The 28,000-nt window shown below is 46.1% G+C and overlaps 2 protein-coding genes across 4 annotated transcripts; one reads left to right on the top strand and one right to left on the bottom strand.

The window, feature by feature from the left end:
- Positions 1-8: 8 nt before the first annotated feature.
- Positions 9-14,418, top strand: Ddb2 (damage specific DNA binding protein 2). Of its 2 annotated transcripts, XM_026399097.2 has the most exons (10): positions 9-284; positions 1,637-1,773; positions 2,129-2,320; positions 8,656-8,801; positions 10,540-10,639; positions 10,730-10,907; positions 11,229-11,371; positions 13,360-13,524; positions 13,659-13,704; positions 14,010-14,412. In XM_026399097.2, the coding sequence occupies exons 1-10, from the start codon at positions 164-166 to the stop codon at positions 14,072-14,074; spliced, it is 1,293 nt and encodes a 430-aa protein (XP_026254882.1). In that variant the 5' UTR covers positions 9-163; the 3' UTR covers positions 14,075-14,412. The 2 variants fall into 2 exon arrangements, with proteins under 2 accessions (XP_026254882.1, XP_026254883.1); XM_026399098.2 differs by lacking the exon at positions 13,360-13,524 and having other exon boundaries at positions 14,010-14,418.
- Acp2 (acid phosphatase 2, lysosomal) lies at positions 10,575-22,228 on the bottom strand. 2 transcript variants are annotated; one of them, XM_026399108.2, is made up of 11 exons: positions 22,090-22,228; positions 21,415-21,510; positions 20,670-20,756; positions 19,544-19,696; positions 19,340-19,438; positions 19,171-19,260; positions 18,590-18,722; positions 17,788-17,870; positions 17,568-17,671; positions 17,276-17,451; positions 10,575-10,615 (listed from the first exon to the last, which is right to left on the bottom strand). In XM_026399108.2, exons 1-11 carry the CDS (start codon positions 22,204-22,206, stop codon positions 10,587-10,589), a joined length of 1,167 nt encoding a protein of 388 aa, XP_026254893.1. In that variant the 5' UTR covers positions 22,207-22,228; the 3' UTR covers positions 10,575-10,586. The 2 variants fall into 2 exon arrangements, with proteins under 2 accessions (XP_026254893.1, XP_026254892.1); XM_026399107.2 differs by lacking the exon at positions 10,575-10,615 and adding an exon at positions 14,700-15,450.
- Between the last annotated feature and the right edge of the window lie 5,772 nt (positions 22,229-28,000).

Here is a 28,000-nt window from a genome sequence, read left to right as displayed (position 1 = left end):
GACGCGAACTGGCCTGTGGCGTATTTGGCGGGAGGCTGGCTTCCCCCGGCTACCTGTGGCTGCGCGGGATTTCCAGTTTCCGCCCTGTCTCTCCCTGAAGCTTCTCAGTCCTCCCTCCATGGTCTCTGCGTAGGGCATAGTAGCCTTTCCCTCGGAGGACGCGATGGCTCCCAGGAAACGCCCGGAAGCCCCGAAGACCCCCAACGTGGCGGCGCGCCTCCGGAGCAAGAGAAGTCCCCGGGAGCTGGAGCCCGAGGCCAAGAAGCTCAGAGTGAAGGGCTCCGGTACTGCCTATGCCTGCTGCTTTAATGTTTCCGCAGTTTGGGAGGCCCGCGTGGGGTCGGGCGCCCCTAGGTTCTGAGGCAGCCCCAGGGCGCGGTGCCGCAGGTGGTGCTTTTCGCCGGCCGGTGCGTCTGTCGGCGCCGGAGAGTTTAAGCTTAATCCCCGCCCCCCGGTGGCAGGACGAAGCCGACGGGCTTTCACGTTCCCGTAGGTCCTAGGAATAATCCTAGCCTTCCTGGCTCGCCCGCTGCTGCATTTCGACCGGGCTTTAGCTGTATGTCCATGGTTTCAGCTGCGAGAGCCCGCAATCCATCCCTCCTGCCTGTCTTAGAAAGCTCATTCTCAGAGGCTTCAACCTGCAGTATAAGGAGCAGGGGCGGCTCAAAAGACTGGGGGTGGACCAAGTGGGTTTTGTCCATGAGAATAAAGAACTGGTTGTCTAGAGTTTGGGTACAATACATCTTGGCGATCCAGAGTTGCTTTTTTCTTATTATTGTTTAACATCCTCCCCCAAATAACCTTTTTAAAATATAGAGCTATTCCAGACTGTATGGATCCTGCTGGTTTCCAGGAGAACCAATAGAATTTGAAACTAATACTTTGTCACCTCAACATTATTGTAATACAGGATTTAAAGATGCTTCTTTTTGTTGGAAATGCATCTCAATGGTAAAGCGCATGCCAGCTCGCCAGGCCCTGGGTTCCATTTCCAACACCCCTCAAAAAAACAAAACAAAAAAACTTTTCCTAAACAGTCACTGCTGCTATGCTGTCCTTTTATTGTGCATTTTATGTGATTTTAAGATTAGCACTCATCCCCACAGTGGAAAATGTTCTTTTTTCTTCTTCCTCTTCCTCTTTTTGATTAATGGCACTAGAGATTGAACGCAGGGGCTCACATTTGCTAGGCAAGCCCTCTGCTGAGTTAACCCCAAGCCCCCCTCCCCCCTTTTTTTTTTAAAATTCTGAGAACAGGAACTCACTAAGTGAGTTGCCTGGGCTAGCCTTAAACTTGCTGTTTTCCTGCCTCTGTCCCCCCCCCCCCTCAGTTTCTGTGATTAGAGGCATGCGCTGCCACACCCAGCTATTCTTATGTATTTGTTTGGCTCAGCTCTCAGGAACCCTGCAAAATCATATTTAGTTTCACTTAAAAATTAGTGTTTGGGGGAGTTTGGGGAAGGAGTGAGCTTCTACTCCTCTCTTCTTTCTTGTGCTGAATGGGACTAAACAGACTATAGAAAAGTGATGTGACAGATTGGCCACGCTGAATGAAACAGGCTTTCTTTATAGGATTTCAGCTGAAAAACCTTCCCTGAGATCAGAGAGGAAAATATGTGTCTGTTCTTCTTGGCAGGTTCTAGCAGGAGATATGACTCAGGCTGCCTTTGGGCGGGGTTGGCTAGCCTGCAGGTCCCGCCACCAAGCAGCAGCATCGTCAGGGCCCTCCACCAGTATAAGTTGGGCAAAGCTGCCTGGCCATCACTACAGCAGGTGAGGCATTTCCTAGCTGAAGTGCTCAAGGATTTGCATGATGCTTTTTTTTACTGTTGGACACTCCAACACTAGATAATGGGTTGGTTTAGCAGATTGTCAGAGTGATCAGATCACCCTGACCCTTCCATCTGGCCTTCTAGGCATTCCAGGGAGAAAAGTCTTACATTGTAAAGGTCTCAGCTGGAATACACTACATTGTAGTTCATGTATAACACAGATATTTTCATGCACAGGGCCAGGCAGCTTTCCTTTGGTGGGAAGACTTGACTCTAAGACTCATCTATGAAGGAGCCAAGAGATTGGTAGTTTACACAGGTTTCAAGTCAACTTAATTCTATTTTCTCTATGTCAGGGTCTTCAGCAGTCCTTTTTGCACTCTCTGGCTTCTTACCGGATATTCCAAAAGGCTGCTCCCTTTGACAGAAGGGCTACATCCTTGGCATGGCACCCGACTCATCCCAGCACCCTGGCTGTGGGTTCCAAAGGGGGAGATATCATGCTCTGGAACTTTGGCATAAAGGAAAAACCCACCTTCATTAAAGGGGTAAGCAGTTCCAGGTGCCAGATGGTAGTACTGAAGAGTTATTTGATGAAGGAATGAAAGGAATGTTGACATCAAGTAGCCAGATGTTTGGGATCAAAAGTAACTGGGCACTTTTAAACATATAAATGGTAATGAACTCAAATATTTATTGAATGCCTGCCCTTGAGATATTCAAAGGTATAGATTTAATGATCACTAAGTCTCCCTTCATATCTCTTAGGTCCGTCTTTTCTTTCACTCTGTGTTTAGCCACACCAGCTATTTCTGTTCTTGAAACTTTGATTGGCATGCTTTTCCCAAGGGCTTCTTATGATTGACTCCCTATTATCCTTCAGGTCTCTTCTCAATCTACCTTTTCAAAGAGGCTTTCACTGTCTCTCCTACTCAGAACTTAGACCCTACCCCACCTGGTCATTCTCCTGCTTCACGTTCCCCCTCAAATGTTTATTGGTGTCTGAAAATACTGTGTTTCTTTGTGTGTATTTACCCACTGGAAAGTTGACTCTATAAGGGAAGGGACCTTGTCTTTCTTGCCACCATACCCGGCAAAATTTACCATCTTAATCAATTGTTTTTGGAGACAGGATCTCACTATGTTGTTCAGGCTGGTCTCAAACTACTGGGCTCAGGTGTGCAGCCTCCCCAGTAACTGGGAGTATAGCAATGGCAATAAGTAAATTGTGTAATCATTTGCTATACTTTTTGAATGTTGGGACAGAATGAGCACACATCTGAGCTGGACTGAACATCAGCTCCCCACTTTTCAACTGTTCTTGTGTTTTTCTTTTTGGTACTGGGGATTGGACTCAAGGTTGCTTAACTACTGAGCCATGTTCCCAGCCCTTTTTATTTGTTTATTTTGAGATGATCTTGCTGAGTTGCTTAGGGCCTTGCTGATTTGCTGAGGCTGGCTTTGAACTCATGATCCTCATGCCTCAGCATCCCATCACTGGGATTATAGGCATGTGCCACCATGCCCAGCTTCAGCTCTGGTTTAGAGTTGGAGGAAATGAAGGGAAGTCTGGTATGAGATCTCATAAATGGAAGGGTTTGAGGAACAGCCCATCCAAAAAGGCCGGATTGGACAGGTGTGGGAGGTTGCGATTCAAGGTGTGAAATAGTTGTTAAAGAAAACAAGTGTCAGAAGCCAAAGGAAAGCCTGCCAGAGAATTGTCGAGGATAGAACTTGTTGGGTTTCCTGCCTGCCCCTCTAATAAGGCAGGTGACCACTAGGAAGGGAGCTTTAAATTGAAGTCAGAACTAAGAACTTGGCAAAAAGAGATTTATTTTTTTCCAAGAATCTAGGACATGAAAATAGAGAAATTTGGTTAAGCCTGGAGGTGGTAAGAAGCAGTCTAAGGTATAGGGGAAGTGGGTCCCAACTAAAAGGGAAATGACAACTACTTTGAACTTGTGCCAGACTGAGGCTGGCTGCTTTTTTTTTTTTTTTTTTTTTTGGCATCACAATTTTTTTTTCTTGTGGTGCTAGGGAACAAACCAAATACCTTGTGCGTGCTAAGTACAGTCTAGCAGTGGAGCTGCATCCCTAGCTCCTGATGACACCTTTTGCTATTATGTGCATGTAACTAAAGTTGCCTTATGCCATCACAGAGGTTGACCTGGGCATTTGAACTTTGTGACTTGTGGGCAGCTAGCATGGCGTAAAGGAAGGGTATACTGATCTAGAGAACGTATTTTTTATCCCAGATGTGAACAGCAGAAAGTTGATTTGAGACCAGTTACTAGGGGATCAGCCATGCCACATTTTGTTACTTAAGTTATCTGACCTTGGCTGTGCTTGTCATATTTTTCAGGCCCCTTGGTTAGGGAACATATATTACATTTTCAAAATGAAGACAGCTTTACTTTATTCTTACACAGTTTATGTTGTGTTTTTTGTTTTTTGTTTTTGTTTTTTTGGTACCAGGGATTGAACCCACATCTCCAGCCACCCCCTTTTTTTAAAATAAAATTTTTTAAAACTTTTTTTTAATACCTTTATTTTACTGATTTATATATGGGGCTGAGGATCGAACCCAGGGCCCCGCACGTGCCAGGCAAGTACTCTACTACTAAGCTAGAACCCCAGCCCCTAAAAAAATTTTTTTTTGAGAGAGATAATTTTTTTAATATTTATTTTTTAGTTTTCAGCGGACACAACATCTTTGTTTGTATGTGGTGCTGAGGATCGAACCCGGGCTGCATGCACGCCAGGCGAGCATGCTACCGCTTGAGCCACATCCCCAGCCCTTCTAAAATAAATTTTTAAAAATATTTTTACTTGTAGATGGACACAATACCTTTATTAATTATTTTTTATGTGGTGTTGAGGCTCTAACCCAGTACCTAGCACATGCTAGGCAAGTGCTCTGTCACTGAGCCCTTCAGCCCTTTTTAGACAGGTTCTTACTGAATTGATTAGTTTTTCGCTAAGTTGCTGAGGCTGGATTTGAATTTTCTATCCTCCTTCCTCAGCTTCCCAAGCTGCTGGGATTATAGGCATGTGCCACCATGCCTGGCTATTCTTATACAATTTATGTTTAACATAAAAATTCAAAGAGTAAGAGTAAAGTATAAAGAATAAAGTAAATATGATTCCAGACTCCCATTTTCAGCATGTCTTTGTTCATGTATATAGTGTTACACACATTAATTCTCCTATTACTTTTTTTTAATGCATTGTTTTAGTTGTAGACGGACACAATACTTTTATTTATTTATGTGGTGCTGAGGATCGAACCCAGTGCCTCACACGTGATGGGCAAGTGCTTTATCACTGAGCCCCAGCCCCAGCCCTTCTATTCTCCTATTTCTGTTATTACATAAATGTTCTATCATAGAATCTGATGTGATTTACTTACATCAAGTATTCTAGTTTAATCATACCATACCAGAGGAAGACCATTTAAAAATATCTTGTAATTTTGGTTTTTTGTAATGCCTTTGGTTTTGGTATCAGGATAATGCTGACCTCATAAAAGGAGTTGGAAAGTATTCCCTCTGCTTCTATTTTCTGGAAAAATGTGTATATAGAATTGGTATTGATTCTCCCTTTAATTTTTGTAGAATTCACTTGGGCCTGGAGTTTTTCTTATTTTAATATTATTTTTATTGAGGTGTATACAGTAAACTACATATTCAAAGTCCACAGTTTGATGAGTTTTGGACATATGTACACACAATCACCATAATTAATTTATTTGCTTACTTTTTTTTAAGAGAGAGTGAGAGAGAAGAGAGAGAGAGAGAGAATTTTTCTTTTTAATATTTTTTTATTTTTTAGTTCTCGGCAGACACAACATCCTTGTTGGTATGTGGTGCTGAGGATCGAACCCGGGCCGCACGCATGCCAGGGGGGCGCGCTACCGCTTGAGCCACATCCCCAGCCCCAACCATAATTAAAATAATGGACATATCTTTCATTCCCATAAGTTTCCTAATGCCCATTTATAATCCATCCTTTTCTACCCTTGGTTCTGTCCCCTGGAAACTACTGCTGTGCTTTCTATCCCTATAGATTAATTTGTATTTTTTAGAACTTTATATATATACAACCATTGAATATGTAATATGTGTTTGTTTTGGTCTTCTTTCACTCAGTATAATAATTTGAGATTACATTTTTATGTGTATCAGTAGTTTGTTTTTCTTTCTGAGTAGTGTTCCATTATAACAGTATACTATAATTTATCCATTCACCTGCTGAAGAACATTTGGATTTTTTTTTCAGTTTTTGATGCCTACAAATAAAGCTGCTATGACCATCCATGTATAAGTACTTGTTATGGACATGTTTTCCTTTTGGGTAAATACTTAGGAGTAGAATAGCTGGGTTGTAGGGTGAGAATCTTTGAAAGATGTTTTTTTTTTTGTGTGGTGCAGGGGATTGAACTCAGGGCCTTGTGCATCCCCAGCATGTGGAATGCAACGAGTGTTTATGTCTGTAGAGAGGTGAAGGGATGAGTAGCTATCTGATATTTTTCTCTTTGTATAATGAGCAAAGAGAAATCAAAAGGTAATGGGAGGGGGCTGTGGCTTAGTGGTAGAGCGCTTGCCTAGCATTTGTGAGGGTTCCATGCTCAGCACCACATGTAAATAAATGAATAAACTAAAGGTCCATCGACATCCAAAAAAATTTTAAAAAGAAAACAAAAGGTAATGGGAGGGGAGAGAGTGGCAAAATGAATAATGAAAGGTTTCAGAAATTTTATTTATTTATCTGGTTCTGGAAATGAACCCGGGGTGCTTAATCACTGAGCCAAATCCCCAGCCCTTATTTTGAGACAGGGTATTGCTAAGTTGCTTAATGGTACTGAGCATTTTTCATATGCTTTTTGGCTACTTGTTTATCTTGTTTGGAAAAATGTTTACTCAAGTCCTTTGACTAGTTTTAGTTGGGTTATTTAGGGGTTTTGTTGTTATTGTGGGAATTTTAAAAATATATTCTGGATATTAACCTCTTGTAAAATTTATAACTTGGAAATATTTTCTCCCTTTTCATAAGTTACTTTTTTGCTCTATGGATTGTTTCCTTTGATGCTTGACTAATTTTTAATCATTTAACCCAACCTTGGAATAAACCCAACTTGGTCATGATATATTTATCCTTTACAAATATTACTGCATTGAGTTTGCTAATATTTTGTTTAGGATTTTTGCATCTGTGTTTGGGTGTAAAATTAGCCAGAGATTTTGTTTGTTTTTGTTTGGGTACCAGGGATTGAACTCAGAGGCTCTCAACCACTGAGCCGTATCCCAATCCCTATTTTGTATTTTATGTAGAGACAAGGTCTCACTGAGTTACTTAGCACCTCACTTTTGCTGAGGATGGCTTTGAACGCACAATCCTGTCTTAGCCTCCTGAGCCACTTGGCCAGAGATTTTTGTGTGTGTAATACGTCCCTGTCAGATTTGAGCATCAAGGTTACGTTTGTCTCATAAGCTTGGGAATTATTCCCGGTTTTCTAGTCAATGGATAATTTAGGACTAATAGCTCTTCTTTCGTTTCCTCATCTTCCTCTTTCCTTACCTTCCTGAACACTTCAAACCAAAAGTTATTAAGTAGGGTCCAGCAAGAGAGACTTACATAGTGGGGAGGAATGGTAGCCTGGTGTCAGGTGCTGGGGCCCATGAAGTGGAGGTGGGTGACAGATGGTGACAGAGTGGCATCTTAGCAATAGAGTCAGCACCCAAGTAGGGTAAGGAGAGCAGCATCCATGCAGGCAGGGGCAAGGGACAGTGGTACCCTGTGGTGTCCTAGGACACGAAATAGTGAAGCCTGAGAGCTGGTAGGAACAGAAGATTGCGGTACTAGCAGTGAGAGTTTGGCAGACCATGGGCACTGATTAGAATGTTCTGTAGAGCAGGGAAGTGTGCTAGTTAGTGTGTTGGGTTAGTTCAGTACTTGTTGTGTAGGAGATCTTGTTCCAGCCTATCCTGCTGGATAGTAGCAGCATAAGGGAGAAGTGGAGAAGGAGCTCTTAGAAATAAAAAGTTCTTAAAACAATGCCTGCTATAAATTGAGCACTTAATAAGACAAAGCTATTAATGTTTTTACTTATTCATTTATTTATTTCTATAGTTCTGGGGATCCCAGGGCCTCGTGCATACTTGGCAAATGCTCTGCCATTAAGCTATACCCATAGCCCTTTTTATTTTATTTTTAAAAAAAGAGTCCTAGCTGAGTATGGTGGTGCATGCCTGTAATCCCAGTGGCTCAGGAGGCTGAATCAGGAGAATCGCAAGTTCAGAGCCAGGCTTAGCAATGGTGAGGTGATAAGCAACTCAATGAGAGCCTGTCTCTAATAAAATACAAAATAGGGCTGGGGATGTGGCTCAGTGGTCAAGTACCCTGAGTTCAATTCCCGGTACCTTAAATAAATAAATAAATAAATAAATAAATAAAGGTATTAAAAAATAAAAATAAAAGAAGGTCTTGCTATGTTGCCCAGGTTGTCCTCAAATTTGCAATCCTCCTGTCTTCAGCCTCCAGAGTAGCTGGGATTATAGGCATGTGACACCCCACCTCCTTTATGAGGGCGTTTTCTGGGGTGAGATAGAATTGTTCTGCATCCTGATTTTTGTGGTAGTAATTCAAATCTGTATGTGTTAAAATTCATAGGACTGTATACTAAAAAGTCATATTTACCGTATATTAATTTAAAGTATAAAATAAAACTATATAACTAAAGTCTCAAAGAAGACTGTGGAGAGCATCCTGCTGTCCAGGTATCTCAGCAGGCCAGGCTCAGATGGAGTGGGGTATGTTTACCCAGGCCTGGGTCCTCACTTCCTGGTCCATCATCACTCACTGACTTTTTCCTTCCTTCTGTTAGATTGGAGCTGGAGGGAGCATCACTGCGCTGAAGTTTAACCTTCTCAATACCAACCAGTTTTTTGCCTCCTCAATGGAGGGAACAACTAGGCTGCAGGACTTTAAAGGCAACACTCTCCGAGTTTTTACCAGCTCAGATACCTGCAAGTGAGTAGTTTAACTAGTAAGGGAAAGAGCTTCTAAACTTCAGGTGTCATTCTGTCAAGGGCATCTTATATAATTATGGGGGGTCATGCTGGGGATTGAACCCAGTGGTACAGTACTACTACTATATCCTTGGCTCTTTATTTTGAGACAGGGTCTCACTGTCAAGTTCCAGGCTGGCCTTGATTCTCCTGCCTTGTTAGTCTCCTAAATAGCTGGGGTTATAGTTGTGCGCCACAACACCCACAAAGTGGTGAGAGCATCTTAGTCCCATTTTTTTATTTCAGAGCTAGTACATGGAAGAAAGGGAAGGTGTTAGCCACTTTCTCCCACTCCTTCCCTTCCTTTTCTTCCTCAAACTCTTTAAATTTTCTGACCTTGGTCCAGGTAGGTTATTGGTTTGGGAAGGTGTTCCAGAACCTCAGCCCTTTTTAGTGAAGGAAGGGCTTCAGCAATTTTTGTTTTTTGATTTTTGGTGGCTCTGGATCTAACCCAGAGCCTCATATGTGTTAGGCAAGCACTCTACCAATCAGTCGTACCCCCAGCCTGACTTCAGCTCTTGTATAATTCATTCCCATATTGCACTAGACCTTGACTCTCACATGACAAGTTGACAGGGCCTAGAAAGCCTCTTAGTGAAACAGGAACTAAGAACTGAAGACTTAATGCCCTCCATTCACTAGAGTGTAATGACCTGGCCAGCTCCTTGGTGGAAGCTTAAATGGATACAATCCTCTCCTAAGAGCAAATGGCTGGAGAAACTAGAAAATGTAAGTTACTTTGATTTCCAGCCCAAGGCATGACTCTGACTGCTCCCTAAGGAATTAGTGAGGATGTAGAGTCTAAATAACATTAGGTGTTATCCTGAGCTACCCCACATGGTGAGAAGTACATGAGCCATCATGACAGGTGACTGGACACAAGGCTCCAGGTTATTCTTTCCCAAGAAGCCCTTTCACTTACAGATAGTCGGCAAGGGTGGCAAAAGACCATGTGGTTTGAGCTGGGGTTGTGGCTCAGTGGTAGAGTGTTTGAATAGCATGCATGAGGCACTGAGTTCAATCCTCAGCACCACATACAAATAAAATTGTGTTGACCTAAAACTGAAAAATAAACATCAAGAAAAAAAAGGCCACGTGGCTTGGATTTGATGGCTTCAGAAGAACTATATGAATTGGAGCTCTCCTGGCTGGGAATTAGGATCCACGAAGAACCCTTCCCAAAGAAAGCCCTCATCCTCAAGTCATCTGCAGAAGAGCTTCTGGATTGTGTGTGCTTTTCCCCTAAATGCTCAGAAGGGGGCAGACGTTCATTTCTAGTCAGCTATGAGGAACAAAGCTGGAGAATTCCTGTTTGGTTTGTCATCTCTTTTGGCCCCAATCTACCATCTCCCTCTACCAAGTGATGGAGAAGAGAACAGGAAATGAGGCTTCTTTAGAACCTGGGCAGTCTTAGGCAAGCTAGCCTTGGGACTTGCCTTATAAATATGAAGTCAGTGACTTTCTAGCCCAGGATGCTGGGGCCAGCAGTTAACAGGGTACATTTCTAAACCCTAGTACCCCATTCATTCTGGATGGTGACAAGTCTGAGTGTTCCTCACTGGGGATCCATGGCAAGACAATTATTCATTCAACAATTTATTTATTGAATGCCACTGTGGGTTAGACACTGGAGCTGTAACAGTGAATAAATGGACCTGTCTCAGGCCCCAAGAGTCTGATGGCACAGTCTTTCCCTTTAGCGTCTGGTTTTGCAGCCTGGATGTGTCTGCCAACAGCCGAATGGTGGTCACAGGAGACAACGTGGGGCATGTGATCCTGCTGAACACAGATGGCAAGGAGGTGCGTTCTCTGTAGCCAAGGTCCTCCCTGTCCCTCCCTTGCTCCTGACTCAGTTCTGTGTCCCCACCTGAACCGGGCTCTCTTCTGCAGCTTTGGAATCTCCGAATGCACAAAAAGAAAGTGACCCATCTGGCTCTAAACCCCTGCTGTGACTGGCTACTGGCCACAGCTTCCGTAGATCAAACAGTGAAACTCTGGGACCTGCGCCAGATTAGAGGGAAAGCCAGCTTCCTTTACTCGCTGCCACACAGGCATCCTGTCAACTCAGGTACGGTAACCCACGTCTCAGCTTTCCTGCAGACCCCATCTATCCCACCACTGCTGGGGTTCTTTCTCAAAGTTTAGAAGGTACTAGGTCAGACTTTTACCCTCATAGCATCTACCAAACTGATATCTGGGAACTCTTCTGACTCTGGCCCTTTCCATTGGCTGCTGAGTTTCTATATTTTTGTTCACAGCCAATTCACCTCTCTCTGCCACCCATCTAGAGAAGAGTGAGAGACAGGGTGCCCTGCAAGAGAAGGCCTTCAAAGGCCCGGATAACAAGGGGCTCGAGTTCTGTCAGCTTAGGGGCTTTTTATTTTGCCAGCTTGTTTTAGCCCTGATGGAGCCCGGCTCCTGACCACTGATCAGAAGAGTGAGATCCGGATTTACTCTGCTTCCCAGTGGGACTGTCCCCTGGACCTGATCCCACACCCTCACCGTCACTTCCAGCACCTAACACCCATCAAGGTGAGTGATGGAAGGAAGACAGCTGTGATCACTGGGGCAGACAAGGTCTGCCCAATCCCAGATCTCTTCTTGTTCTGATAAAAGCAGACTCTTAACCCTTTGGTTCTCTCTGCTCCTTCTATCTCACTCCTGTGATTCCATTTTGTTGAATTTTGTTCATGTATCTCTGACAAGCTATTTTTCTGAGTTCTTTTCAGCCCAATCCTGATCTGACTGGGCGTTTTCTATGATCCTGACCCTCTGTTCTATCCTGTTGCAGTTACATGTGTATGCAGCTGATCCACAAACTAACCTTCGCCTTCTTAGTTTGTCTTGCAGGTTTAGGTGGCTTCTAATAATAGAAATAAGTCCCTTACTTTCCCAATTTGGATCTCCGTTTCCTCATCTGTAAAAAGGGAATACTAGTATCTAACTGATAGGGTTGTTGTGAGGATGAATCAATATACTTAAAGCACTTGACACCATGCCTAGCACCTGGTGAGTACTTAGTAATGATGATTTAGTACCCCATGTCAAATCCAGTAATAAATAACATCAAGAATCATCCAGCAGTTGGTATTCTTGCTAATACATTTGTCCTCATCTCTCTTGTATCCTGCCAGGCCAGTTTCCCATCTGTGATTTGTTAGTGACTTATTTCCAAGCTATTGTATATCCATTTCCTCCTTACAAAACATGTCTTTCCTCCTTCAAAACCTCCATGACCCAAGTGTGGTGGCAACTGTAATCCTTGTAACTCCAGAGGCTTAGGCAGGAGGATCCCAAGTTCAAGGCCAGCCTCAGAAACTTAGCAAGGCCCTTAGCAACTTAGTAAGACTCTGTCTCAAAAAATAATAAATAAATAAAAAAGGCTAGGGAGGCTGAGGTTGTAGCTCAGTAGTAGAGCACTTGCTTAGCATATGTGAGGCACTGGGGTCTATCCTCAGCACCACATAAAAATATAAAAATAAATAACTAAAAAAAGGGGGGGTGGGATATGTGACTCAGTGTTTGTAAAGCACCCCTGGTTCAAATTCCCTAGTACTCAAAAAAAAAAAAATCCAATTCTGTCATTCCAGTGAATATCAGATTTGTTTCAGGTAAGGCAAATTGGAGAAAATGGGTTTCCTCTCATTTTTTAGTAATTTTTTCTATCCTAGCCTACCAAACTCTACTCTACCCTACCCTACCCTACCCTACCCTATCCGATCCTACTTTGGTGCTGGGAATGAGTGAACCCAGGGTCACTCTACCATTCAGCTGCATTCCCAGCCATTTTTATTTATTTTGAGACCAGGTCTTGCTAAATTGCCCAGGCTAGCCTCAAACTTCTCTTGCCTCAGGCTCCTGAGTGACTGGGATTACAGACAGGTGCCACTTTACTTGGCATCACTATCAATTTTATACTCTTATTCATGTGTCTAGAGGAGGTTTATTAGTGGGGTTATGTTAGAACTTATATCCTATTTGGTTTTGGTCGCCAGAGGCTTTTTGCTTTGTTATAGGATCACTTCCTAGGTTAACGCCTGGGCCAAGCTGATAAATTAAACATTTATCAAGCACTGGGGGTGTTGCTTAGTAGTATAGTACTTCCCTAGCATTCATGAGGCCCTGACTTTGATCCCCAGCACTGAAAGAAAACAAGAAAACCACATTTATCAGTTGAAATTATCTCAAGACATGCAAAAGAGATTGAAGGTATGAAAGTGTCTTAAAGGCAAGGGAGGCCACCTAGAAATTAAAAATTTGCAAAGGTAGATGCACACACAGTTGAAAACCATCCTTGTAATTTCAAGTAAGTCTTACCTCCCATTAGTTATGTTACAGGCTCGTTAGTGGCAAAGAATATGTTTGTTTTTGCAGTACTAGGGATGACACCCAGGGCCTCACATGTGCTAGTCAAGCACTCTACCACTGAGCTACACCCCCAGCCCCACAAAGAATACTTTTAATGCCCCTCTTAATGAGGTTCTGTATTTAATTTTGTGGCCAACCTCTCCATCTCCTAGGCAACCTGGCATCCTCGGTACAACCTCATTGTTGTGGGCCGATACCCAGATCCTAATTTCAAAAGTTGTGCCCCCTATGAATTAAGGACGATTGATGTGTTTGATGGAAGCTCTGGGAAGATGATGTGTCAGCTCTATGACCCAGAATCTTCTGGTATCATTTCGGTGAGGCTTGGGCATTCAAATGATGGGGGGGAAGCAGGAATTCACCCGACCTCAGCAGAAATTAGTCCTGTGTGCCCTTCTGTCTCTACCAATACCTTCACCCTCTCTTCATGTTGATACTCTTGTCTCTGCAGCTCAACGAGTTCAACCCCATAGGGGACACGCTGGCCTCTGCCATGGGTGAGTAGAAGCAGGTGTATCTCGGAGTGGCTAAGCCCAATACTACTCCACAAGTTTCAGTGCAAGCTAAGCTCAATTTAGACCTTCCACATTTACCTCAGGGCAGTAGCCAGTGAAGATGACTGGGATACAGTAGTCTCTCTGGCCCGTGCCCTCTTCCCTCATGCATTATCATGGTCATGGCAATGCCTGGTTGCTGTCCAGTTTCCTAGCATTTCCTTACCAAGACCTAGGTTCCTTGGACCAGCCCCGAGCTCTCGACTGATAGTGGAAGGTACAAGTCAGACTGTTCTTATTCCTTCTAGGTTATCACATTCTCATTTGGAGCCAGGAGGAGGCGAAGCCATGGGATGAAAATGAGACACATTGAAGAAAGTGTGGGCAAAGCAACAGCTACGAGGCCACAAATGGAAATGAGTGCTATGAAGAGGCAGCTACCTGTTACCGGGCCAAAAGTATCCAAGTCTTAGGATTGAAGACGGGCACTGTGGGACGGGGACTGGGACTGGGACATTGGAATGTTACTGCTTTTGACAGCTCCAGAAACTTAGGGTGATCCAGCTGCCCTAAGAGTCCTGTTATATCTAGCCTGGAGCCAAGCTTACCCTGAAGCTAAAGTACTTTTCTCCTTTCTGATAGGTGGTGGCTGAGTGATCAGGGCGTGTTTTTTTTTTTTTTGTGTGTGTGTGTGTGTGGTTTGTACTCACTATTGACAAGGCCAATAAAACCAAATCCAACTGAGCTTCTGAGTAGATATGGCACTGACCTGGTCAAAGAGGCACTGAAGTGTCAGAAATGAAAAAAAGGCACAAAACCAGCATTCACAGTCCAAAACTTCATTCTCTGGGAGCTACCTCAGCCTTATTCTGTGCTAGTCGAGCTATCCAGTTCACCACCTACATTTACCTCAGGTCCCTGGAGAGCCCAATCCAGCTGAGGGAGTATTTTCATGATTCTATATGATCTGCTCCCTCCCACCTCCCCCAACTCCCTCCCCAGTATAATACAAACCCCCTTCCAGACCTGCTCAAGTCACCAAGGGGTGACAGAAGTGCCTGAACCATTGAGACTAATGGTAGCTTCAGCTGGACAAAGGAAAACTTGGTTGGCTGGTTGTTGGGGGATCCAGGTCCTTGGTAGCAAATGTTGTGTACCCCCAGAGTTGTGCAATTTTTCCCTCTAAATAAGCACTGAGAGGCAAGATGATGTCCGATGACCCATTTGCCAAAGACTCCAGGCTGGAAGATAAAGAGCAGGGCTTGGTGGAAGAGCAAGGCGGATCAAGCACCGACTCCTTCAGTTTTTTTTATCCCAGGTCCTGAGTGAAACCCGAATGCTTGTCTACATCTCAGGTCCTTGGGGAATATGGAAGAGGCAAATCCTGTTTGGAGAAAGCCAATGTCCAACACAGTACTTGGTGAACATCAGGCATGTGAATGCTGAGAGAACAGGTACCGTGAGCCAAGCCGAGCCTCACTTGCTCGTCTGGGCTGGTGTAATTAAGGAGGCCCAACCCAGGGTCTCCTGTCCATAGGCTGAGGAGCAGTAACAGTCAGGAACAGGGCCCAGCCCACCTCCCCTAGGAGGCAGAGGGAAGGGGGCTGAGTGGTTGTCAGGCATGGTCCTCCCCATCTGCAATGTGGCGGTAGCCAGGAGGCTGGGCCTGCATCCGGAAGAGGACGGTGAGGAGCAGCACTATGAGAAGGAAGAGTATGGAGCCACAGACGGCCAAGGCCACGATCACCTCTGGGCAGGGGGAGGGGAAGAGAAAGGTAAAGTTAGCATTCTTCCAACAAATGTTGAGCATCTACCATATGCCAGGTACTGTTCTGACATACAGGGGATATGCAGGCAGCCCTCATGGAGTTTATATCTAGCACATGGGTTCTATTTTCCCAGTGCTGGAGATCAAACTCAGAGCTCACATATGGAGGCAACTGCTCTACCACTGAGCTACATCCCCAGGCCAAATTCACATTTTAGGAGGAAAGATCCAATAAACAAGCAAATGGTAGGAACGACAGGTTAGTGATAAGTGCTATAAGAAGGTCAGTCAGGGAAGGCATCAATGAAGAATTCAGACCAGACAATGAGACAAAGATATAAGAGCACAGTGGGGGGTCAGGAAGCAACTACAGATGGCCCCAATATGGGAATAAACATGGCATGTTCCAAGATAAGCAAAACAGTCTCACTGGACAAAGTAAACAAGGGGCAAGTAGGAGATGGGGCAGAGGACCAGGCTAAGGAGGGCCGGGAGGTCCTGTTGAGAACTTGGATTTCATTCTCTATGGAATAGGAAGCCACTGGAAGATTCTGACGTGATGAGAGATCAACACAGATATGAATAGAACCAGAAAGAATGCTAGAGACTTTCAAGAGTTCAGGCAAGAGCTGATGGCATGGACTAAGGAGGGAAGAGCATGCACCTGAAAGACTAAGCTTTCAGGATCTGCTAGTAGGCTGGATGTGGGTTATGAGAAAAATATTGCCTAGGGTTATACTGTCAGTAGGGTGACTAATGTGGCATTTACTAAAATGGGAAGCCTGGAGGAAGAGCAGATTTGAGGGGAAGAGCATCTGGTTTTAGACATGTCAACCCAAAAGCCCCATTGGACGTCCACGTAGAAACCTCAAGTCAGCTGGATATGAGTTTAGCCCAGAGAAGATGTCACGCATCTGCAAGTCGTAACAAAGACAGGACTTAGCATGGAGATGGTGTATGGGAGCCACGAGGCTGAGATCATTTCAGGAGTCAGGATAAATAAGAAAAGGGCTGGGAAAAGCTGGGGACCATCGTTTTATTAGTGGGGAGGGAAGCCTGTAAGTAGGAGAAAAACCAGGTGAAACCAAGAAAGTTCTTTCTTTTTCCCACCTTGCGGTGGCAGGGTTTGGCAGTGCTGGGGATCATCCCAGGGCTTCTCACATGCTGGAAAAGTGCTCTACTACTGAGGTACACCTCTGGCCCCAAGGGAGTGTTTAAGGAAGGAGTGATCAAGTATGTTAATGCTGCTGAGAGGAGAGAAGCTAAGTACTGGTCACCTTGACAGGGGTGGCTTCAGTGCAGTGGAAGGTGACATGAGACTATCTAATGTCACTTGGAGAGAACAAGTAGTGAGGAAGTAAAGCCAGAGTCTAGGCAACTTTTCCATGAATTCTACCCTCAAATGAATCAGGGGAGCTGGAGGAATGGGCTTCAGGGGTCTCTCTTAGGCTCTGAGATACGACTATCCAGGAAAGAAGGGAACACTGAGGCATCAGAGGTCCTGGTGAAGAGCAGAAGCAAGGGATCCAAAGTGGGGCAGCTGCCCCTGCTTCCTGGCTAAAGCCAACTGTGAGCTGGTAGGTCTGAGGGTGGGAGAACGAGTGCTCTCTCCTGGCTGCTCTTATTTCTCAGTGATGTGAGTGCATCCCCTGAAGGTGGAGTGGGAAGAAGGGGTAAAATGTTCTCAGGGTGGAAGAGGGAAATGTCCAAGGAGATGCAGTAAGATGGCTGGAAGTGTGACAGCTCCCTCAAGATTTGTGGATGTGACCTGGGATGTGACTAGCACAGAGGCGGGCAGCAGCTCACCTGTGTCTGCAGTACTGCTTGCCAGCTGGCATTCCTGCTGCCAGTCCTTGGGCACAACGGACTCTGTGAGGTGAAGGAAGTCCTGCAGTGGGCAGCGTAGAGAGCAGCCAGGCAGGATCAGTGGCCAGGGGTCCTTCTTACTTTCATTCCGAAAGTACATCTCCACCGAGAAATTCCTGGGGGTTGATGGCAGGCGATGGGAACTACTCACCATGCCTGTAAATGAGTCCTTGGGCTGCCCCCAGCCATACCTGAGTGCCTCTCCAGAGGTCACACTGGTAGCTTGACTTACCCATTATCTTCCCAGAGTTCAAATATGTGGCAGGAGGCGTAGGGGGCTTGTTCACCATTGTAGACATCCAGTGCCATTTGCAGAGCAACAAGGGTAGTGTCATGCTGTAAGAGAGATGGCCTGTCCATCAGCACTGCTCCCCAACACCCCCAGGCACTGAGTAGAGATGAAATCCAACCATTGGCTTGGTGTCAGCACGCTGGGGAGTTCAGCATCTTACCGCAGAGTACACCAGCAGCTTAGGGAGTTGGGAGGTAGTTGCCATTAGGGTCAGGTTCTTCCGTATCTGAGCCAGCAAGACTCCTGAAGAAGAAAAGTCCTCAGTGTCACTGGCTATAGCCATCATTATCATTGGATCAGACCCATTTGCTCCTCTCAAGCTCTGCTAGTCCTGGTTCTAATCACCAACCCAGGTTCACAAGGCCCATGTCAGAACTCTAAACCACTCCCTGCCCTCCAAGAACTTTCAAATTTACAGAAGGAAGCAAGATAAAACAAGGTATCTATATTTAAACACAGATGAAGAAAGCTGCCCCTTCATCAGTGAGCTAAGAGGCCCTTCCCAGTTTGATTACTCCAATGTGGAATAAAATGTAAACTTAAGACTGCTCCACAACACACAAGATGGTGGCTCCATGCCAGGGTGACTGCCATATGTAGGTTCTGAAAACTACTGAGGTGTCAGAAAGGCTCGACAGCTGGCACACTCTTGGGTGCTGTAGTATGGAAGCTGGCACACGTATTATTCTCAGTCTTCCCTCAAAATAGGCCTAGCAGTTCTCTGGAGGAAGTATTCAGTCAGGGGAGGGAAGGTCTTCTGACATGGGTGAAATTTAGTAAGTATGGCAAAAAAGAAGCATGTAAATCTGACTGGTCACAGGGCTAGTTGTCGAGAGAGCTGGATGACTAAAGGGGAAGACAAGGGGGAAACCTGGTTTTGAAAGAACAGAGAACATTTCATGAGCAGCCCCATAGCATATTTTCAATGTGGAGGGGAGTGACATGCTGTCCTTGTCACTCACCCCCCTGAAGCCGGGCCTTCTCTGCCTGCTCATGGATCCCGAAGAGGAAGCGGAAGCTGAAGTCCTTTAGCTGGCTCAGACGCTGCATGGTTTGGGGTGAGGCCCAGGGTGGCAGGAGTAACCCATGGGTTTGCTGTGTATTGTATGGGGCAGGTTAACTCCCCAGGCCTAGGCCAGAGCTTCTCTGGGGGCAGCTCTCTTCCCCAGAGGGAAGGTGCCTGTGTGTGAGGGAAGGGGAGGAGAGCAGAGGTGAGGCGGAGGGGCTGGAATGGCAGGCCGTGTTGGGGCTGCAGGGCACAGGAGAGGAAGCTCAGGCACAAAGAGCAAGATTCAGCAGAAAGGCGCCTGATACCACAAGAGCCCTGGGTGGAGGGGAGTAGGAACTGCTGACCACTAGTAAACATTTCCCACTCTGAGACTTTTCACCCGTGGGGGAAGTTCCCGTGTTTCACAGGCAGCAGCTTGCTGGACCTCCCCAGTGGGCATGACGGAATTCAGGCATTGTGTTCTACCATCCTGGTGACTTGGGCCTGCTGAGGGGGAGAGAGAAGTAATCCCACTGGGCACCTCTGTGGGCTCACCTCACAGAAGAGTGTGTCATAGACATTCCAGACAGTCTCCAGAGTCAGGTCTGTAAGTCCTGTCTCATTGGCCACCATGTCCAGAAATTGCTATGAAAAATGAATTAGGGGATCAGTCCTGCCCTGGGGAAAGAGCAGTCTGATGACCTCCGGCTCAGCCCCCACTCACTGCATTCCGAATACTCTCATTCTGATACTCTGGTGTCTGCCGAGTCTCATTCTGCAGCTGCTCATAACGTGGACACGGGCCCAATGGAAACTTCAGCAGCTGCAGGCCAACGGAAGGAAAGAGAGGCAGAGAAGTCTGAGACCAGCAATCCCATGGCCACAGTTGTCCCCCTTGCCCCTCCAGGGAAGGGTTGGCCAGTCTTACCTTGTCCTCAGTGATGGGCACAGTGTGAACAGGGATAGGCTGCCATGATATGTTAGGGTTGAAGCGCTGCATCCCATTGGGAGGGAAGAGTCCAGCCAGGTTGGCCTCAGCACTCATGAGAGTACGGTCAAAGTCCGTGCTTCGCACATACACCTGCAGAGATGGCAACATGAGTCTCACCTGTGTATACATGGGCACTCTAGCCCCTCATTGGGGCCCCAAAGAGAGAACCTGTTCTTGATGGCCACCCAGAAATTGTAAACCCACCATCATCCCCTTCTTTTGCCTTTCCCTCCCTCAAGGCCCCAAATATCAGCTGGGACTATCAGCACTATGTGAAGAACTCAGACTGTGGGAATGGCTCTAGTGCAAATGTCCCTTCCTCCTAGTTAAAAGTGCTTAGTCAGTAGTAGGCTGTCCCTGGTCTTTCTGAATACTCTCATTCTGATACTCTGGTGTCTGCTGAGTCTCGTTCTCTATAAACTGGCTCAGAGACTGAGGTGGGGAAAAATAAGGAACAGAGAGAGTGTTTGTGAAAATGGGGAAGAAGCTGGGGAAAGGCAAGCTCAGGATAAAGCTGGGCCTCAGGGAACAAATAACATGTATAGACTCTTGAGACAGTTGTGCTGAGAGTGGTAACCAGAGGAACAGCTATAGCTACCACCATCTCTCGAGTGGGGAGAGGAGCTTAGGAGCAGCATCTGTGCCACTCTTCACTGTTCCCTTTACCTTGTCTTCCTGGTTTATCATCTGATACCCCCAGTATACTCTTAGCTTTGTGGAAACAGACATTGTATCTGTGTGGTGCACAACTGTATGCAAAACACTAGCACAGAAGGTACTCAATAAATGTTTTGGAGGGAAAGCCTGTTACTTCACAGCCAAAAACAACTTTTCTAGGCCCTTCCTTAAGTCTGAGTTGGGTGCTTGATCAGTCTTGCCTCTTCCCAACCAAGCAGAGGCAACTGAGCCTCTAGGAGTATGTTCTAGATAGTTCTTAAATGTCTCATCCTATGACCAAAAATGCAGGAGGAAGGCCAGAGTGTTTAGCCTTATCCTCAGCTTTCTGAAGGAAGAGAATGAGAATAGATCCCATTCCTCTTGTCACTTAAGTTCCCATGCTTACCTCCTGACGGTGATAAGAGGTGTTTAGAAAGCCATGGTAGCGCTGCCGCAGAGCCTGGCCCAGCTCCCAGTGCTGTAGCATCCCTTCCTGTGGGCAAGTCCAACGGTTAAAAGGATTCAGAGGGAAGGAATGGTTTATAAACCCTGTGGATTTTAGATGCTGTTGCTTTGTAAGTATACTTCTGCTAGAAGAAGGAATGGGCTATTTTAATCCCAGGAGTCATTTATTAAGTGGCCAGCTATATGTGGCATTGTCCTAGGCATACAGTAATGTAAGGTTAAGAAACTCAGTCAGGGCTGGGGATGTGGCTCAGTAGTAGAGTGTATACTTAGCACATGTGAGATCTGTGTACTTAGCACATGTGAGACCCTAGGTTCAATCTCCAAGCATCACAAAAACAACAACAACAAAAATATGGTCAGTCAATACCCATGTGGGAACTGGCAGTTTAGGGGGCCCCAAGTTCTGTAACCTGCTCTAGAGGTCACTCATTTGTTGTTGTTATTTCCAGTACTGGGGATTAAACCATGGGGCACTCAAACACAGAGCTACATCCCTAGATCTTTTAAATTTATTTTTAAATTTTGAAACAGTCTCACTAAATTGCCCAAGCTGGCCTTGAATTTGCAATCATTTGCCTTCACCTCCCAAGTAACTGGGATTACAGAACTGTGACACCACCACGCCTGGCCAAAGGTTATTCATTCTACAGCTAATCCTGAGGGTGAGCTGGCTTCTGACCCACCTTGGTTAGTTGACCAAACCCCTGGGGCCATTCCTCTTCCTGATAGGGGTCCTTGGGATATGTCTTCACTGGTGAACGGTCTCCATGTCGGTAAAGCTGAGGAAACAAAATGATTTGCCTACAGTCAGAAGGGTCTCCTTGACAGGAACAGAGAGCATACCTCTGCCCCGTGTTGGGGAAAGGGAGCCTCACTCTCTCTGGGAAACCTCACCACTACCCACTGCAAAAGACCAGAGTTCAGGAGGATGCTAACTTGACTAAGCAATGTAACTGGAGACCATGGGGAAGCCAAAGGCACAAGTGGGAAGAAAAAAACAAAAACAAAACAGTGAGAATAATGCTCTCAATGGGTAAAACTGAAGGGGAAAAAAATCATCAAAGTCGTCTTTATTGGCGAGTCTCTTAACCTTTTAATCACATCCTTGTCCCAGAGAAGACTCATCCCACCTACCTGCTGATACAGAACTCCTTACCAGAACGCCCTGCCCCCCAGAATGACCCAGGGCTCCACATCAGTTCTGAACCCAGCCCCTCGAGCTCCCCAGGCCAGTGGTCTACTAAACCAGATCTTCTCCTCTAGTCCTCGACCCCCATCACAAGCCCTGCCCCTCCCTCCCAGCAGGCCTTTGCCCTTCTAGCTCTAGCAAACCCTCTGGTGACACTGTCGCCCATTACCAAGGTAACGAAGCGCAGACTCCGGGCCTGGGTGAGTGGCATCACCATCAGGTTCATGCCAAGAAGGAGCTGGAGAAGAACCGCCCAGCTCCAGCCGTGCAGTCTGCCGGCCATCATCGCTCTAGTGTGTGTGCGCGCAAAGAGGGCGGAACGCGCTGAGTGGCACCAGCTGCAGCCGCCCGGACACACACGAAAGGACACACGCCGGAAGTGCGCTCGCCGCCATCTTACTAAGGGGGGGCAGCAGGGATGGTAGAATTTGGAAGGGAATACGTAGAGGAGTTTCGCCATCTGGCAGTGGGGGACACACGTAGGAATGTAGGGCGACATTGCGCGGCAAAAGGGCTTGAAGACCTAGTCTTGGTAAAGAGCACACGGGGTCAGGGCTGCCCCTTCCTGTACTAAGGTGGCACTTGCCCTGGGCGGGGCCGTGGCCTGGAGAGCGAGCGCCCCCTCAGGCCGGGTGCAGCTGGTCCCGATCCCAGAGCCCGAGAGTGCTGAATTGGAACGAAGGGTAGGGAAATGTGGGGCGTCCCTCACCACGCCCCTGGCCTTCGGGTGGAGTTTGAGCCTTGGCTCGGTCCGCATTTCCCGGGAGAGGTGCAGGGCAAAACGTGTAAACAGCCCTTTGGACTCCCTGTGCCCTTGAGGTTGGTCCCAGTGTAGTCTACTGTTCATGCCTGCACGGAGCAAAGCTTCAGAAGCCCTCTCACTTGCTTTTTCCAGTGCTTTCCCTGTCTTTCCTCTAGTTTACTTACAAGTTTTCAGTTTAGAGTCAAGACGTCATACTTCTTCCCAAAGGAGTTGGGTTGCACGGGATGTTCAGACTTTCCAAACCCAAACCAATGAATCCATAAAGGAGAATTTCAGACCTTTGGAGAGAGATTTTGGGGGCAGGCACATAATATAGAGTAAAAGTAGATGGGGTTTCTGCAGAATCAGAGACCCTCTTGGCTTTGTCTCTTAGGATTCAGGTGCCGCCACTTTGGCCTTAGGACTTTGTTGTGATTCTGAGCTTGGAGTGACACAGTTTTGAGGGACAGATCATAGACCCTTGGGATGCTTTGATTCAGATCTGCCCACTAGACGCAACTTCACCTCATCCTTGACAAATAAAACTGATCAAAACTGTTATTATCTTGCTCTAAGACCCCAGATTCAAAACACACACACACACACACACACACAATGATCTAAACTTTACTTCAAGAAATGTCATGAAGGAGGCTGAGGAGTAAATAGAATAAGAAGGTTAGGTAGGCAAATAGCTCTTAACCTTTTCAGTCACAAGCCCCTTTATGAATTGGATGAAAATTTAGCCCTCTGCCTTCCATAAAAATGTTCACACACATAAACATACATTAGAATTTTGCTTATAATCTCAAAGAGTTTCACAAAGACACTTCATAGCTTTATAAACCAGCATCTCTGAATCCCTGATCTAACCTAATCCTCTTATTTTACAAATTAGGAAAAAACTAGAGAGGCAAGTGACATGGTTCAGAAGCATGGATTCAAATTCAATTTTCTCTTCCCAGCTAAATAGTCTTTGTAATGGACTGTTTCTTACAGGCTGCAAACTGCATGCAGGCTACTCAAAATGCTTTGCTAAACTATATTTGGTAGCTCCAGAGTACCTTTAATAAAGAGATTTCTATTAAAAGAAACTTTTTCTCCTTAGTGGAATTAAGTGGGTCATGACTAACTGGCAAAATGCTGCATGAATATTAGGCTTTTTAGATTTTTATTTTGATTTATTTGTTTTATTTTATTTATTGCAGTACTGGAGATTGAACCCAAGGGTACACTACCAGCCCCTTTTATTTCTTTTTTATTTTGTTTAATTTTTTTCAGCACAGGGAATTGAACCCAGAGGCCTTATACCACTGAGCTTCACCCCAGCCCTTTTTAAATTTTGAGGCAGGTTCTCATAAAGTTGCCCAGGTGTCCTCAAATTTTCAATCCTCTTGCCTCAGTCTTCCAAATAACTGATTACAACTGTGTTCCACCGCATCCAGCTAGATCTGCAGATCACCAAAATTTAGCAAGTAGAACAAAAAATTGCCGAAACCCATCTTTTGCTTTTCCTCCCACTTGCTCAAATGTCTATATCCTTGGTGCTTACAATATCCCATGTAGGAGGGATTGATGAAGCAGATGTTATTTTAATTTTTATAGTGAGAAATGATTCCAGGAAGGGTGGGGAGTAGAAGGAGATGGTAGAACCTAGAGCAGAGCCTTGATTTCCTGATTCCCCAGCTTTTGCATATTTTTTACCAGATGATTCTTTGTTCTTCACACCTTGGTTCCTAACTACAGATTAAAAAGAGAGAGAGAGACATGTATATGAATAGATAGATGGATATATGGGCATACCCTAGACTAAAATCATGCTCTGAAGCATGATAAGACCAGGTTTGGAAATCATTGTTCTACTCTGTGTTGGCAGAAGCAAACCTAAATCCGGGTGAGTTAACTATGTTGTTTTTTTTTTTTTTTATCATCATCATCACCTGTGGTACTGGGGATTTCACCAGGGATGCTCTACCACTGAGCTACATCCCCAGCCCTTTTATTTTTTATCTTGGGTTAGTCTAGCTAAGTAGCTGAGGTTGGCCTTGAACTTTTGATCTCCTTGCCTCAGTCCCCCAAATTCCCGGGAATACAGGGGTGCACCACTGTGCCCAGCTATGTTTTGTTTTAATTTGAATGTGAGCTTGAGCTTTTGGGTCAGCTTTACTTGTATTCAAATTTGGTGCTCTGCACTTTACTGGTAACTGTCTTTTTATATTTATTGTGAGAATAAATGAAACATTGCATGTAAAGATAAATTGTGTACATGAGACTAAGTAAATGTTATTGTTCTTCTTCATTTTCTGCCCTCTGTGTCATCTCTAAAATTTATAGGTCTTAGAATTTATTCCTGACTTCTTCTATCTTGTCATTGGGAGGTTGGGCAGAAGTCACTTGAGTAGATACTTGGTGGTCTGAAAGATATCCCCACCCTTTCTACCCTTCCAGAACAGTGAAGGAAGGAGCAAGAAGCAGTTGCCCCAGTCCCTTCTACAACCCCAATCTTGTGGCCTACTCCCTGGGAATGAGTGCCTTTGGGGTAGTTATCCAGTAGTGCATGTGATCAGGGACTGGAGAATGCTCCTATTTCTGCTTCTATGTTCCCTTTGCTGCTGGAAGAAGCCTCTGGGGGTTTGGGGGGTCAGAAATGTGACTTAGGAGGTTCCCAAGTATGTTCCTAGGAATGCTGCCTCCTGCAGGAGCCAAGGAGACAGGAAGGGACTCTAGGCCTGGGGTGCTTGGACCTAAGCCTGTGGGCTGAAGGGACTGTGTCATGAAGAGGGGCTGGCAAAGCAGAACATGGGATTCTAGCTGTGGATCACCTGACTGCTTGCCCTGGCTTGGGGCTGAAGTCCCAGGGACTGGTCTCAGGAAGATAGCATCCTGAGGAAAGAGTGCCAACAGGTTTTGGTCTTCTCCCATTTCCTTTCCCTTCCCCTCGTTGTAGGGAACTCCTTAACCTTGTAACCTGAAGGGCTAGCTCTGGCAGTGAAGTGCTAGCAAATGCTTTCTCCCCTAGAGGAGACCAGGCTGAGCTGACTCCCTGCCTTGGGGGAGAGGTTGCTGTGATCTACTGGCTCTACTTTGGGCAAGAGGCCTCTAGCTGGGGCTTGTGTATGCTCTGGGTCTTGGGAAGCCACCTGTAGGGACACTAGAGTGTCAGTAGAAGTTGAGGATCAGGAATGGATGAAGGAGGCTTAATTCCTGGAAAATGTGTCACTAGGCTCCAGACCATGTTATATCCCCAGTTCCTTGAAACCAGGTGTCTCCAGGACAGCTCTGACCATGCTGCTACACTGGAGCTTGGCAGGGAGGCTCTGGATGGGTGATGGGACAGAACAGCTCCAGTGCCCCAGCGGCTGGTGCCCTGGTTTCTCCTGTCCCAGGACAGCAGGGGGCTTTGTGAAAATCAGAGCAGGAACACAGGAGAGGAACAGAGAGCCTTGTGCTCATGACTCAGAAATGCCCAGAGTAGGGTGGGGGCCTTGTGAGGGGATAACCTTGTGATGAGAGGGAACAAGAGCAAAAGCTGGAGGCAGAAGTTTGAGATGGGGGCCGTCAGAGGGGCTTTTCTAAAATGAATACACAGGCAGATTTTGCAACACCCCCAACCCCGCCTGCTATCTTCTCACATGTGTCCCTGCCCCCGCCTGTTCCCCTGCCCTACCCTGTGCTTCCTCCCATCTTTCACCAAACCCCCTTTCTTGTTCAGCTTTCCCATCCTTCTCCCTTCCTGTTCGTACTGTCCTCCCCCACCCCCTGTGTCCACTCTTTCCCTGTTCCTCTGTTCTCCTCTTCCCTGGTGCCCTGTTCATGTCTGCTTCAGTCCCTCTGGCAGCTTGCCCTGGCCCCTGTCCTCTGCTTTAATGTAGGCCCATGGGAACTGAAGTTCACAGCAAAACAGGAAGAGCCTTGAGCAGGAAACTGGGAATGGGTCAGGGGGTGAACAACCAAGAGTAACCTCAGCTCCTGCCTCGCACATCCGAGCTAAAGCATCTGCAGTGCTCTGGGCCTCTCCCTGCAGCCCACCAGCCCTGGCTCCTTCCCTCTCACTTCACTGGCTCATCAGACCTGAGAAGAAACAAGACAAGAACGTCCTGTACTCTGATGCCAAGAGAAAAAGAGCACAGGGACTGGAGTGGGAACATCTGGATTCTGATCCCAGATCAGCCGCTGTGTGTGGTCTTGCGTCTTGCGAGGCCCTCATATGAGCTTCAGTGTTCCCTGTAAAATGGAGTTGATTTACCCTCCCTCCCTCCTGGCAGTGCTCTAAGGACTGAACAAGATGGTGAGGGACTTGTATATAGAAACAAGGACCTGGAGAGTGATGTATAGCTTCATGTGGATAGGAAGACCTATATCTGAAAGGATTGGAGTGGTAAGGATAAACACTGCCAGTTCTTGAACACTTAGAATTTGCTCTGATACTATCTGCTTGAACACGTATACATGGCAAAACTGTTATCTCCATTCTATTTATTTTTTCTTTAAATTTTAATATTTATTTATTCTTTTTTAGTTTTCAGCAGACACAACATCTTTGTTTGTATGTGGTGCTGAGGATTGAACCCGGGCCGCATGCACGCCAGGCGAGCGCGCTACCGCTTGAGCCACATCCCCAGCCCTCCATTCTAAAGACCCAAAGAGGTTCACAGACATAAGTAACTTGCCTGATCAAGATCATACATCTGTGCTGGGGGTGTAGGTCAGTGGTAGAGAGTTTGTGTAACATGGGATACATGGATTCGGATCCTCAGCACCTGGTGGGGGGAATCACAGCTAAAGGGAGGCAGGATGAGGATTTGAACCCAGACTCATCCCAGACCCCAAATGCCTAGCTGAAATTGAGCCAAAAAGTATGGAATAAGGAAGATCATATTTTTCTTCTTATCCATTTATCAAACAAGAACATAGTACCTACTCTGTTGTCTCCTCTATGCCAGCTCCTGTTTCAGGGATTATGGGAGAGAGAGAATCAGTGAAACACGGTGTCTTCCTTCAGGGGTGGATCTGTGTCCCAGGCAGGAAAGCTATGCTGTGAGGCTCAATGGAGCCTGCCACCACCTCAATGGGACCATCCCCAGGATGAGGCAACTTCATGCCTTCCTGGGTCCAACCTAGGCTCCCTGTGTTGCTGTCATCTGCTACCCCTACCACTGTCCCAGGTCTGCGGTTGTTCAGGGCTGACTTCCTACCAGCCCCTCTCTCCTGGCTTTCTCCCCTCTGTCCCCCCACCCCGACCCGAAGGGCACCCACAGACAGATTCCCTGGAAGGCCCAGCACCTGCGTCTCTCCACCCTTGGAGTTCTACCAGCTTGGCTCTGTCCTGGAGCTAGTG

This window comes from Urocitellus parryii, chromosome 4, assembly GCF_045843805.1.
Source record: "Urocitellus parryii isolate mUroPar1 chromosome 4, mUroPar1.hap1, whole genome shotgun sequence".
NCBI classification, from domain to species: Eukaryota; Metazoa; Chordata; class Mammalia; order Rodentia; family Sciuridae; genus Urocitellus; species Urocitellus parryii.
Note: the sequence above shows the minus strand (reverse complement) of the source record. Positions and strands in the feature narration are given on the sequence as shown.

Excerpts from the sequence above, each read along its gene's own strand:
- Acp2 (XM_026399107.2), bottom strand. The coding sequence starts at position 22,206 with ATGATGGCCGGCAGACTGCACGGCTGGAGCTGGGCGGTTCTTCTCCAG. Across the intron at positions 18,723-19,170 it reads ATGACACACTCTTCTGTGAG|CAAACCCATGGGTTACTCCT; the intron begins GTGAGCCCACAG and ends TACAATACACAG. Across the intron at positions 17,452-17,567 it reads GAACTCTGGGAAGATAATGG|GAATTTCTCGGTGGAGATGT; the intron begins GTAAGTCAAGCT and ends ATCAACCCCCAG.
- Ddb2 (XM_026399097.2), top strand. The coding sequence starts at position 164 with ATGGCTCCCAGGAAACGCCCGGAAGCCCCGAAGACCCCCAACGTGGCG. Across the intron at positions 10,908-11,228 it reads CAGGCATCCTGTCAACTCAG|CTTGTTTTAGCCCTGATGGA; the intron begins GTACGGTAACCC and ends TTATTTTGCCAG. Across the intron at positions 11,372-13,359 it reads AGCACCTAACACCCATCAAG|GCAACCTGGCATCCTCGGTA; the intron begins GTGAGTGATGGA and ends TCCATCTCCTAG.